Source organism: Megalops cyprinoides, chromosome 13 (genome assembly GCF_013368585.1).
Source record: "Megalops cyprinoides isolate fMegCyp1 chromosome 13, fMegCyp1.pri, whole genome shotgun sequence".
Taxonomy (NCBI): Eukaryota; Metazoa; Chordata; class Actinopteri; order Elopiformes; family Megalopidae; genus Megalops; species Megalops cyprinoides.
The window spans coordinates 26,839,852-26,850,664 of record NC_050595.1 but is presented as its reverse complement, the minus strand read 5'-3'; the positions used below and the strand labels follow the sequence as shown (position 1 = coordinate 26,850,664).

Genomic DNA, 10,813 nt, shown 5'->3' with positions numbered 1-10,813 from the left:
CACTGATACTTACGCTCATAGTCAGTCTTAAGTATGGCACTATTCTGACGAGTCTGCAGTCCCTAGGTGGGCCGCCTAATGTTATTCTATAACTTAGAATATAATACGGCAGCGAGTTATATTAAATGTGCTGGTACGGTATCCTACGTCGTGGACTATGTAGCCTGATCACCTACAAGCCAAAGCGAACTAAGAATTCCTGGGATGCTAAGTAGAATTGGGAATTGGGGAACTAAAACGCAGGTTAGAACAAAATGGAGTCAGATTTGAGATATTTGATAGGCAGGTTTTAACATCACTACTTCCAAAGACGCAAACGCACGCATCTGCCTTCAACAGCCACCACTTCCCTCATTGGTTGTGACTGGCTGTCCTACAAAGTGGTGACCCCGACGTGATCACTTCAACCTGATTGTCGCTGTCTGCAGCTCCAGTGACCGGTGAGGTGATTGCGTAATCTCTAGCGTGTCTTTGGAAGGACATGTGTTGTATGTTGGCGAGCGCCCTGTTCTGGTCTCATCTCCTGAGGTAAGTGGTCTTTTCTTACTCTTTAGTTGGAGGTTGAGGGACATTCAGGGACTCACACCACATACAGACACATTGGTAGAACGGGTCGACATACCCAAGCTAGCTGGGGACCGTAGAAACCCGGAAATTTATTAAGAATAATTAGCTTTGATTGCCTATATAACATGGCAGGTCAAGGACTCAATAGGGAAAGAGTAGAACAGGAAGTCATGGAGACCCTGGCACTCTTTGTGAAAGATGTCCTTGTTAAAATACAAGGCAAGGGCTTAGCTCTTACGGCAGATAATAGCCAAATATTACATTGGTATGCTTCGGAGGGCCGTGGCTTAGCATCCAAAGCTAAATATAAAAACCTCCCTGCAGCCATTGTGTATTTGCTACGCCGAAATGACCTTCAAACTCTAGAGGAACACGAGAAAACCCTCATTAGCATGCGTAACCTAGAGAAGATAAGATCGGAGGAAATGCAGAAACTTCGCATGCAAATAGACAGCTTCGCCTATGAAAAGCAAAGCTGGGCTAGGCAGGGTGAAGCAATGGCAAGTCAGATTGCTAGCCTCCAAAATAGGTTACAGCATGGCCAAAACTATGCCTCGACTCTTGAGGAATGCTGCGACAATGCCGGTTTTCCTGTCGCCGCAATTCGACAGGCTGTCATGAAATCGGTTAGTGGCAGGCCACAGGACGAGAGTGATGACGAAGAGGCTTTTGTGGCCTCTATAAATAATGATGTTGCGCGTGCCGCTCGGGCCCGTACCCGAGCCCAAGCAATCAATAACCCGCGTAACCGTGCCACACGGTCAACTAGTCGGAGGCGCTCGGTCAGTCCCCAGGACGACCCATACTATCGCCCGTCACACACCACCCGGCGAGAGCGCAGCCCAATAATGACTAGGCTAAAGTCAGGGGCCACACTTAAGAAAACAGGCAAAGTAGCAGTGATAAAAACAATGACGGACCCTAATGGGGACAGGACTTCGGTCAGCCGCCCCCTCACATGTGAGGAGTGTGCGGCCCATAAGGCAATTGTCGGAGAAATGCCACGTAAAGGCCCGTTTCAGCCTTATTGGGATAGACTAATGCTACAAGCCTCAGCCTTTAACCTAGAAGTTAGGGATGTGTGGCAGGTAATCCTTCTCACAATCCCCCCTGAACTGATGCCTAAAGCACCTCAGGAGCTGCTCGACGGTACCATACTGACCCGCACGGCCCTCGATACAGATAGAGACATTCAAGAACGTCTCAAGGAACAACTCCTTGAGCTGAGAGGGCCCACACAAGCGGAATGGAACAAGATCCTAGACATAAAGCAAGGCAATAAAGAAGCCTTTGAAACATACGCCGAGCGCCTGTGGGTGGCATTTAAGGAGCATTCCGGCATAGATGACGCCACCCGAGATCTGGACATCTTCCTGCAACTCCTTAAAAATAATGCAGGCTCGCACGTCCAGCAAGCACTCAATCATGGGGTCGAACCCCCTGAGAATACATTTGAAGCAACCGTAAGATGGGTGTCCAAAATAGAGAGCAGACAGAAATTAAATAAGAGCCGCCCCATTGCGTCCAATCACTGGCTAACTGAGGGGGATATGGAACCGCAACCAGAGAAGCATTGCAAATACTGTAATAAGCAGGGACATAACGTAGAAGAGTGCTTCAAGTTACAAAACAAATTCAAGACAGATCCCACTAAATCTAAGCCCACATCGTTTCGTAAAGATGGTGACCAAGTACTACGGCGAATACGAAAGCTCATCGGGTCATCTGGTGCAAGCCCCAAGAATGAGTACCAAGCTGTGCAAGACCAGCTAGCTCAGCTAACTAAACGCATGGAAAACAACACCGCAGTTGATTCTCTGCAAAATGACTTAGCAAACCTGCTAGCGAAGTACAGTAACACTCAATAGGGGTGCTTGGCCTCCGTTGCTGTCGGGAGCGTGATGACGAGTGGAAACCGGATCAGAATAAGAGCCAACCTTGGAGGCCGGTTGTGCAATGTACTGATAGATACCGGTGCCGCCTGCTCCTGTACCAACATACCCTTACCCTTAACTGACAAAACCATGCAAGTTACTGGCATAGGCGACACACCAATGATAGCGACCCAAACACAACCTACGCGGTTAGACTTAGGCGTGGTAGTGGTAAAGGAACCATTCTGGTATCTACCGAATAACAGTGAAGGAACGGTGTTGGGAATGGACATCATGCAAAAATATGGATTTGTCATCCACTGTTTGGAAAAACAAATAGAGCTGAACACAGACAAAGCCATTAAAAGACACATAGGAGGCACGGAGGCCCGCATCATGTCCATTTCCGACGCAGATCGCACTAAACAGCTTATCGATAAACATGACAGTATTTGGGCCAAGCACGAACACGATTGTGGGAAAATAGATATGGAAATCTGCATTGAGGGAAAACCACATCCTCCCCAAAAACAGTATAAGATCAAACCAGAAGCAGAAGCAGCTGTGCACGCAATTGTGGAACAGCTTGAACGTAGGGGCATAGTTCGGCGCTGTAGCTCAACAACTAATTCGCCGGTATACCCGGTGCCCAAACCGAACGGTGAATGGCGACTCTGTATAGATTATCAACATCTCAACCGAGTTTTGCCCAAAGCTACCCCGATCGTAGCTAATCCCTCCACGTTATTAGGCGAGCTAACCACAGACGCTTCGTGGTTCACAGTACTCGATATTAAAAACGGCTTCTGGTCCCTTCCGATCCGACGCAAAGATCAGTGGAAGCTAGCCTTCACTGTAAATCAAATTCAATATACATGGGAACGCATGCCGCAAGGCTTCCATAATAGCCCGGCCATCTTCCACCGGGCTGTCGCGGATGTTCTAAGACCTCTAACGGGAACAGGCGAAGTCATACACTATGTGGATGACATCCTAATTGCCACAGGAGGTTCCTTGAAGAAGCACTTAGAACGTGTAGACAAAGTCCTACAGACACTTGGTAATGCCGGTTTTAAAATGAACAAGGCAAAAGCTCAGATTGCAAAACGCGAGGTTCAATACCTGGGGTATACCATTACGCAAAATCACAAGGCTTTAACAGAGGACAGGCGGAAGTGCATTGCAGAACTTCCCCGTCCTTATACATTAAATGCATTACAACAGGTGCTCGGCACGGCAAACTATTTGCGTGACTTTATCCCAGACTATGCTAGCGTCACAACGCCCTTATACACCCTATTGAAAGGGAAAACCAAGCCGTCTGATATTTTGGAATGGAAGGACGAACACGAACAGGCCTTCACAGAATTAAAACAAAAGCTATGTTCAGCGCCAGCCCTAGGTTTGCCAAACCAGTCAAAGCCATTCCATATCCAAGTCGATATCCACGAAAACACACTGAGTGGAGTACTAGCGCAAGACCACGGGGGCAAACTGCGCCCAGTTGCGTATTACAGCCGGAAGAAATCTCCCATCGAACAGGGTTTTGACCCATGCACACAGCATGTTCTGGCGGTGCACTGGATGCTTACAACAACGGAGCCCCTCGTAGGCTTTCAACCCATTGTTGTGCATACAATGCACACCCCGGTTCAGATGCTGTTGCAGGGCCGAATTAAAGGAGTGTCAGCTCAAAGACTGGCCAGGTGGCTAACAGACATTCAGGCTCGAGATATTACCACAGTTAATGATAGGATTCTCCCACATTTACTTGGGGATATCGAGGGACAGGCGCACACCTGTGAACCGGGGCTAGAGACCCCGAGTGCAGTCATGGACCGAGAACTTCCCGGGCAGCTCAGAGTATATATTGATGGCTCCCGATTTTGGGAAAATGGTCAGTTCCATTCTGGGTGTGCTCTCTGGACCCCTCAACCTCCGAATTCGGATGTTGGCCACCAAGCACTATTCAAGCTACCACCCTCCATGTCGGCCCAGGAAGCCGAACTTGTCGCATTGTTAGAAGCTATAAAAACGTATTCCGAACCGTTATGCGTGTATACCGATAGCCGCTATACATTCGGAGTTGTGCACGATTTTATGGCCCAATGGCAGTTGCGAAAATTTCTAACTTCCGCTGGGAAACCCATTAAACACTTCGGAGTAATCACAGCAATATGGGAAGCAGTTCAAGCCCGCGATAACCCGATCTCCGTAGTCAAAGTGCGGGCACATATCAGTAAAGATCCAAACATTCACGAAAGCAATAACAACATTGCAGATAACCTCGCAAAACAAGCAGCTCGGAACGGAGAGCCTTGGCACCGCATTAAACTATCTGCGTTTGCCGTAAGTGCCGTCCAAGCTACCCCCATAGATCTCAAACAATACCAACAAGATTTATGGGTCTCGGATGGAGAGCTTGCACCGCACTTAAAACAGGACCAAGCTATCTCGGTAGCTGAAGGCATCGTAATGCGGGACGGTAAATACGTCGTGCCAAGTGCCCTCCAAAATCCTATCACTAAACTATATCATGAATATGCTCATGTCTCATCGGAAAAAACATTAGAACTAATTCAACGATATTTCTGGTGGCCCCGAATGCATGCTGACATTAACCACTGGTGCAAATCATGCTCAATATGTGCGGCGGTTAACCAAGGGAAGCCTGGTCGCACCAAACTCCGCAGACCAGAGCCCCCTAAAGGTCCCTGGGAATCCCTGCAACTAGATTTCATTGGGCCATTGCCCAGTGCCAGAGGGGGGTATCGCTATTGCCTCGTGATAATTGACAAATTCTCCAAATGGGTGGAGGTCATCCCCACACGCAATAATACGGCACATACCGTAGCACGAGTGCTAGCGAACCAAATAATTCCTCTCTGGGGAGCACCAACTCAAATCGAGTCAGATCAGGGAACCCACTTCACAGGGCAAATAATGAAAGATCTGTGCAAAATGCTAAACATCCAACAGAGATTTCACATCCCGTATAGACCCCAGAGCTCCGGGATGGTTGAACGCGTGAACCGCACCATCAAAGAGCACATTGCTAAGCAGGTAGCACAGCATAAGAGGCAGTGGACTGACGCCCTGCCGACGGTACTAACAGTGTTGCGAGCTACTCCCTCTAAAGCTACGGGCATTAGTCCTTTTGAGCTAATGACTGGGAGAATAATGAAATTACCCATAGACCCAGAGATCTCACCTGCAGACCTGGGGCCTCTCATACTCGCAACACAGCAAACCGTCTTAACCAACCTGCAAGAACGGCTCAAGGTGCTACACGCGCATGCTGCCCTAAAGCAACAACAGTCCGACCGGATAAATGATACATTGTTTAATCCGGCCACTGAAAACAAATTTGCTGAAGGGGACATGGTCATGATCAGAGTCTTCGTCAAAGAGAATGCTTTTGCACCCCGTTGGCACGGACCTTATGAAGTAAAGGCCGTATGCAACAGCTGCATAGCAGTTCAGATAAGACGAAAACTAAGATGGTATCACATGACCCAATGCAAATTATTTCAGAGGCCATCCACCACATAACGCATACATGTAAGTCTATGCGCCCATTCTGTCTTACAGACTGGCTGCTGCGATCCCATGGACACCAGATGCCAGAAGGGTCTTCGGGCCCACGTGTATCGAATTGGGACAGCGAGTGCAGCCCATGCACAACCTAGGTTGTGGAAGATGGGTGTGGAGGCATTTTAAGGGGCCAATCACAGAAAACGCAATCACAATCCCAGCGAGAGAACCAGCTTTATGGCCTCCCGGTGTAGCACCGGACCCCGATTGCACCGCACAAATCTGCTGCAAATCAGGCTCCACCCGTCTTCCCATCCAGACAATCACAGGGCACACATCAATAGACAAAGTTAACTCTAACCGCACCCTCTGGTACCAGCTAGAGGAGTATAATGATAAAGGTACTGGTGGTCTCACTGTCATACACGACCAAAACAACAATGGCCTAGATCCTAAGAAGTGTTATAACACAAAGGACCTAAGGTCAGCCCTATATAAATGCATTCATACAGGACCACATAATTCCACACATATGGAATACACCTCACTACTGTTCAACCTGACTTCTTCCCCTACAGTTGAACGCAACAAACCCAAGCCGTTTGTATGGACAAATCGAAGAGAGGGTACATACTGTGTTGGACTGTGTGAGGCCAATCTGGATGCATGGACTAGCCCCCAAAATTGTTCATGGACTAGTAACTACTGCTTCAACCTCACAGCCTGTGGTTACCACAAACCAACACAGTGCCCCAAAACGTACCCTCTCCCGAAAGGCGGCCTCATCAAAGGAAACATTAATAAAACCTTACTACATGATGTAAACCTTATCATGACACATGTTTCCTATAATATCTCAAATGTTCTCTCAGCATATATGATGCACTGTAGCGAACATGACAAAACATATATATGGCTACAGTCACGAATCGACGATTTAATCTCTGATTATAAAAACAGACTAGCCGTCCAAATTTCACCTACACGGGCAAAACGCGATCTATTCTCAGACGTGACAGGTTTATTTGGCACAGGTAACTCCATTGCCAATACATATAAATTAACCAAACAATCCCAATACACAGCATGGTTGACTAATCAAATAGCCACCGGCTTCCATCATCTGACTGAGGGTGATGAAAACATCATTAAAGCGGTTAAATCAGATGCCCAAGCACTGCTTACACTTGGCCACGTGATATTTAATCAGACCCAAATCGTCGAACATGACTTAGCCTGCAGAACATATGCACAAGACCTTTTCACTGCTGCACGGCAGGAGATCCTCGACCTCCGCCTACGCAAAATCCCCAGACATGTACTTCTAGATTTGATCGACATGTTAGATTTGCATAGGTGGTTTGCATCAAGCCAGATGAAAACCATCCACTATGCAGAACTCCTAACAACTATAATGCTATACAATGGTGATGAATGCACTGGTTGTATAGGATTCTATGCAACCTTTCCCTTTATACATCCCGATCAAGTATTTTTGAATTCAACAACCATACGCTCCCTAGGAGTGGTGATAAAAGATCAGATCATTAAGTGGGATCATCTTACTGGCTATATTACTATAAAAGGTACGACATCCCTCTTTACTACTCGCAACTGTTGCCATGAAACATCCAGTTATATCATATGTACTTGCAATACCTTACAACCTCTGTCATACAATAACACAAAATTGCTCAATGTACGATCATTGCATGGGTATGCAGATGCTGTACAGGTGTCACACACACAGTGGTGTGTCGTCAGTGAAATGAACTCCTTCTCCTACGGAGGGTTGACCTGCCCAGCCAACCACACGTTCTGCCTCGAGGTGACTGAAGACTTCACCATGGGACAGATAAACATCCTAGGGAGAGTGCCGATGGACACTGAGACCTCCCCTTGGTGGGAGGACACCTTTTATGAAGAAAGTACCCACATCCTAACGGACGCCATGGAGCTTGTCCAACGGATGGTCCAGGAAACGGGCTACCACCTTTACCAAGCGCAGGTTGAAGTAAACCTGGCCAAACAAACAGCCAAGATTCTGACCAGCGCTTCCACCCTCTCTGCCCAATACGCCTACACCTGGTGGGATTGGGTGTATAGAGGGTGCGTCATCGTCAGCATCCTCATCCTCTGCATCACAATCATCCAATGCTGTTACTTCAGGCGACTCATCCACTCCCTGCGCACAGCTACACGCACCACCTTGGCTCTAGGTCCCCTACAGCTACCACCACTGTCGCTGCTGGGTTCCTGAGGGGGGACTGTAAGGTGGGAATGGGAGACGCCTGACAACATACGGACTGTGGCACACTAAAATAAGGGACTGTTGCTCAAGTAAGCAGTCTTGGGCCATAAAAGACAAGGAATGTGTCCCCACTCCTCCACACCAAGGAACTATACGACAGGATGGGTCACCAGGGGGTAAAGAGAGTCAGAGGGCACGGGATCTTGATGATCCCAAAACTCTCTGGGACCCTTCCTCCTGACCAGTGGTGAAACCCCAACCTGCAACTATCAGCTATTATGTCTGTATATTCTGTTTGGTTCAAGGTACACATGTCTTGTTTGGTCTCATTTTGATCCATACAATGCGAGTAGCAAAGGGGTGATAGTTCTATAACAGTAGAGGGTCTCCTAACCCTTAGTCTAAAAATCCACTCAGCAAGATAAGAGAATGAACACTAATGCACATGCCCCAAATAACGGGACAAGAATAAACACCGGCACCAATCAATAGCCAGATAAGGACAAAACCTAGTGGGGCTCTGTCCATGACCCCACCTCATGTGCTGACCAACTCCTTATGTTTGGATATATAAAGGGAAAGATTTCTTCACTCAGGGAGCACCGTTAGCACGGACTCCTGCGCATCAAGCGTATAGCCACGTGACTCCGCATTGGTAAGCTGTGTATATTTGCCATCATTTGCACTATTGCCATGCTGTTTACTGTAATGCGGGAATTTCTAATTGATTGGAATAATTTTAATTGGAACAGTTTGGACTAATAAAAATATTAGCCTTAACCTTTGTTTGTGATTCCTCATTTGGCCATTTCTAACGACGCACGTAGCAGGATTCGAGGTTTTTCCGTATGTTCTTGCCGTACCGCTCGAAACCCACTGATACTTACGCTCATAGTCAGTCTTAAGTATGGCACTATTCTGACGAGTCTGCAGTCCCTAGGTGGGCCGCCTAATGTATATTCTATAACTTAGAATATAATACGGCAGCGAGTTATATTAAATGTGCTGGTACGGTATCCTACGTCGTGGACTATGTAGCCTGATCACCTACAAGCCAAAGCGAACTAAGAATTCCTGGGATGCTAAGTAGAATTGGGAATTGGGGAACTAAAACGCAGGTTAGAACAAAATGGAGTCAGATTTGAGATATTTGATAGGCAGGTTTTAACATCACTACTTCCAAAGACGCAAACGCACGCATCTGCCTTCAACAGCCACCACTTCCCTCATTGGTTGTGACTGGCTGTCCTACATCATCATCACCATATTTACTGGCTACATGTATGGACTGACATTCAATATAAACATATTGATCCTACACAGTGAATCCCATAAAAATCAGCGATAAAAAACAGTATGATTCACAGAGGCGTCTGAAAAGAGGACTTGAGGCGGTGACAACAACAGGAGGGGTGCCTATGAAGAAATCCTTTTCAACTCTGAACCTCAACAGCCCAAATCCAGGATGCTGTGCAGGTCACCTTCGAGCTGAAGCATGCTATTTGTCAGCTGCAGATCGATCAAGTCAGTCATTTGTTCAATAAAGCAAGGGGTAGTCCTTGCGGACTGAAGGTCAGTGTTTTGTTAAAATGGTCCCTAGAGAGTTAAAATGACCAAACATCAGCTTAACTGGCCCAAATTAATAGTTTCCAAGTCTAAGTGCTAATTGATAATCAAAGGTTAAAGTGTAAAGCATGCTGCTGAACTAAGGTGTTTCAGTGTCACAATGAGTGACCCAAGCCTTTTGCTACATCACAGCCTACAGCACAACCTTGTGGCCACTTGCAGGACCTACATAAACAAAGGAATTCATGGTAGAGTGTGTCCTGATGCACAGCAGATCTTAAGGTCGTGGAAAGAAAAACTAGCGGTAAGCAAAAGAGGTTCCTTAATACATTTTATACATACTTAAATTAAATTTAGTAATGTGCTTTCATTAAAATGAAGCCTGTTCAGTGTACCTACAGTCCTTCCATTTTTCTTACACTGCAAATTATTTATAATGACAGATCTGACCTTCCTGATGTTCAGGTGCAAGTACATTTGTCTCACACATACATGAAAGATGCTGAACAAATGAATGAGCGCATATGACATAATACGTTTTTTTTTTTATTAGCTGTGCTTTCAGAAACAATAAGCCCATTCCCAATAGTAATGCATCAATTTAAAAATAATTGGCTCATTTGGAATTAGCAATAAACAGCAATAAACAATTCATTAGATCATATTTATTTGAAATCACTAAAGCACAAAGCAGCCATAATAATGCACATTTTAAATGCACTCCATAAGTCACATTCCATAAGATCAGAAGCTCTAATGGGAACACTATTAAATTCATCATAAACTATGTTAAAAACTTTATCAGGTTTTTGTCTATTTACCTGTGTTGCACCACTTTAGATTTCACTGAACCGCTAACTGGGATAGCCAGCGTTTATGCACTGACTCAATACACCAATCTTTTACAATTACCAAGTAAATATGAGCAAGTCTATAATGGATTTATGTGCGTATTTTTGTACAATATATCACATATGTCATTATGTGAATATTAATATGTGTCATAACATAATACCTATCA

The 10,813-nt window shown here is 46.0% G+C and overlaps 1 protein-coding gene across 1 annotated transcript; it reads left to right on the top strand.

Annotated features, from left to right (window-relative positions):
* Positions 1 to 6,807: 6,807 nt before the first annotated feature.
* Positions 6,808 to 8,235, top strand: LOC118787712. Its single transcript, XM_036543347.1, has one exon. The coding sequence runs from the start codon at positions 6,808 to 6,810 to the stop codon at positions 8,233 to 8,235; it is 1,428 nt and encodes a 475-aa protein (XP_036399240.1).
* Positions 8,236 to 10,813: the final 2,578 nt, after the last annotated feature.

Bases quoted from the DNA above. Each gene is read 5' to 3' on its own strand.
- LOC118787712 (XM_036543347.1), top strand. From the start codon at position 6,808: ATGACACATGTTTCCTATAATATCTCAAATGTTCTCTCAGCATATATG.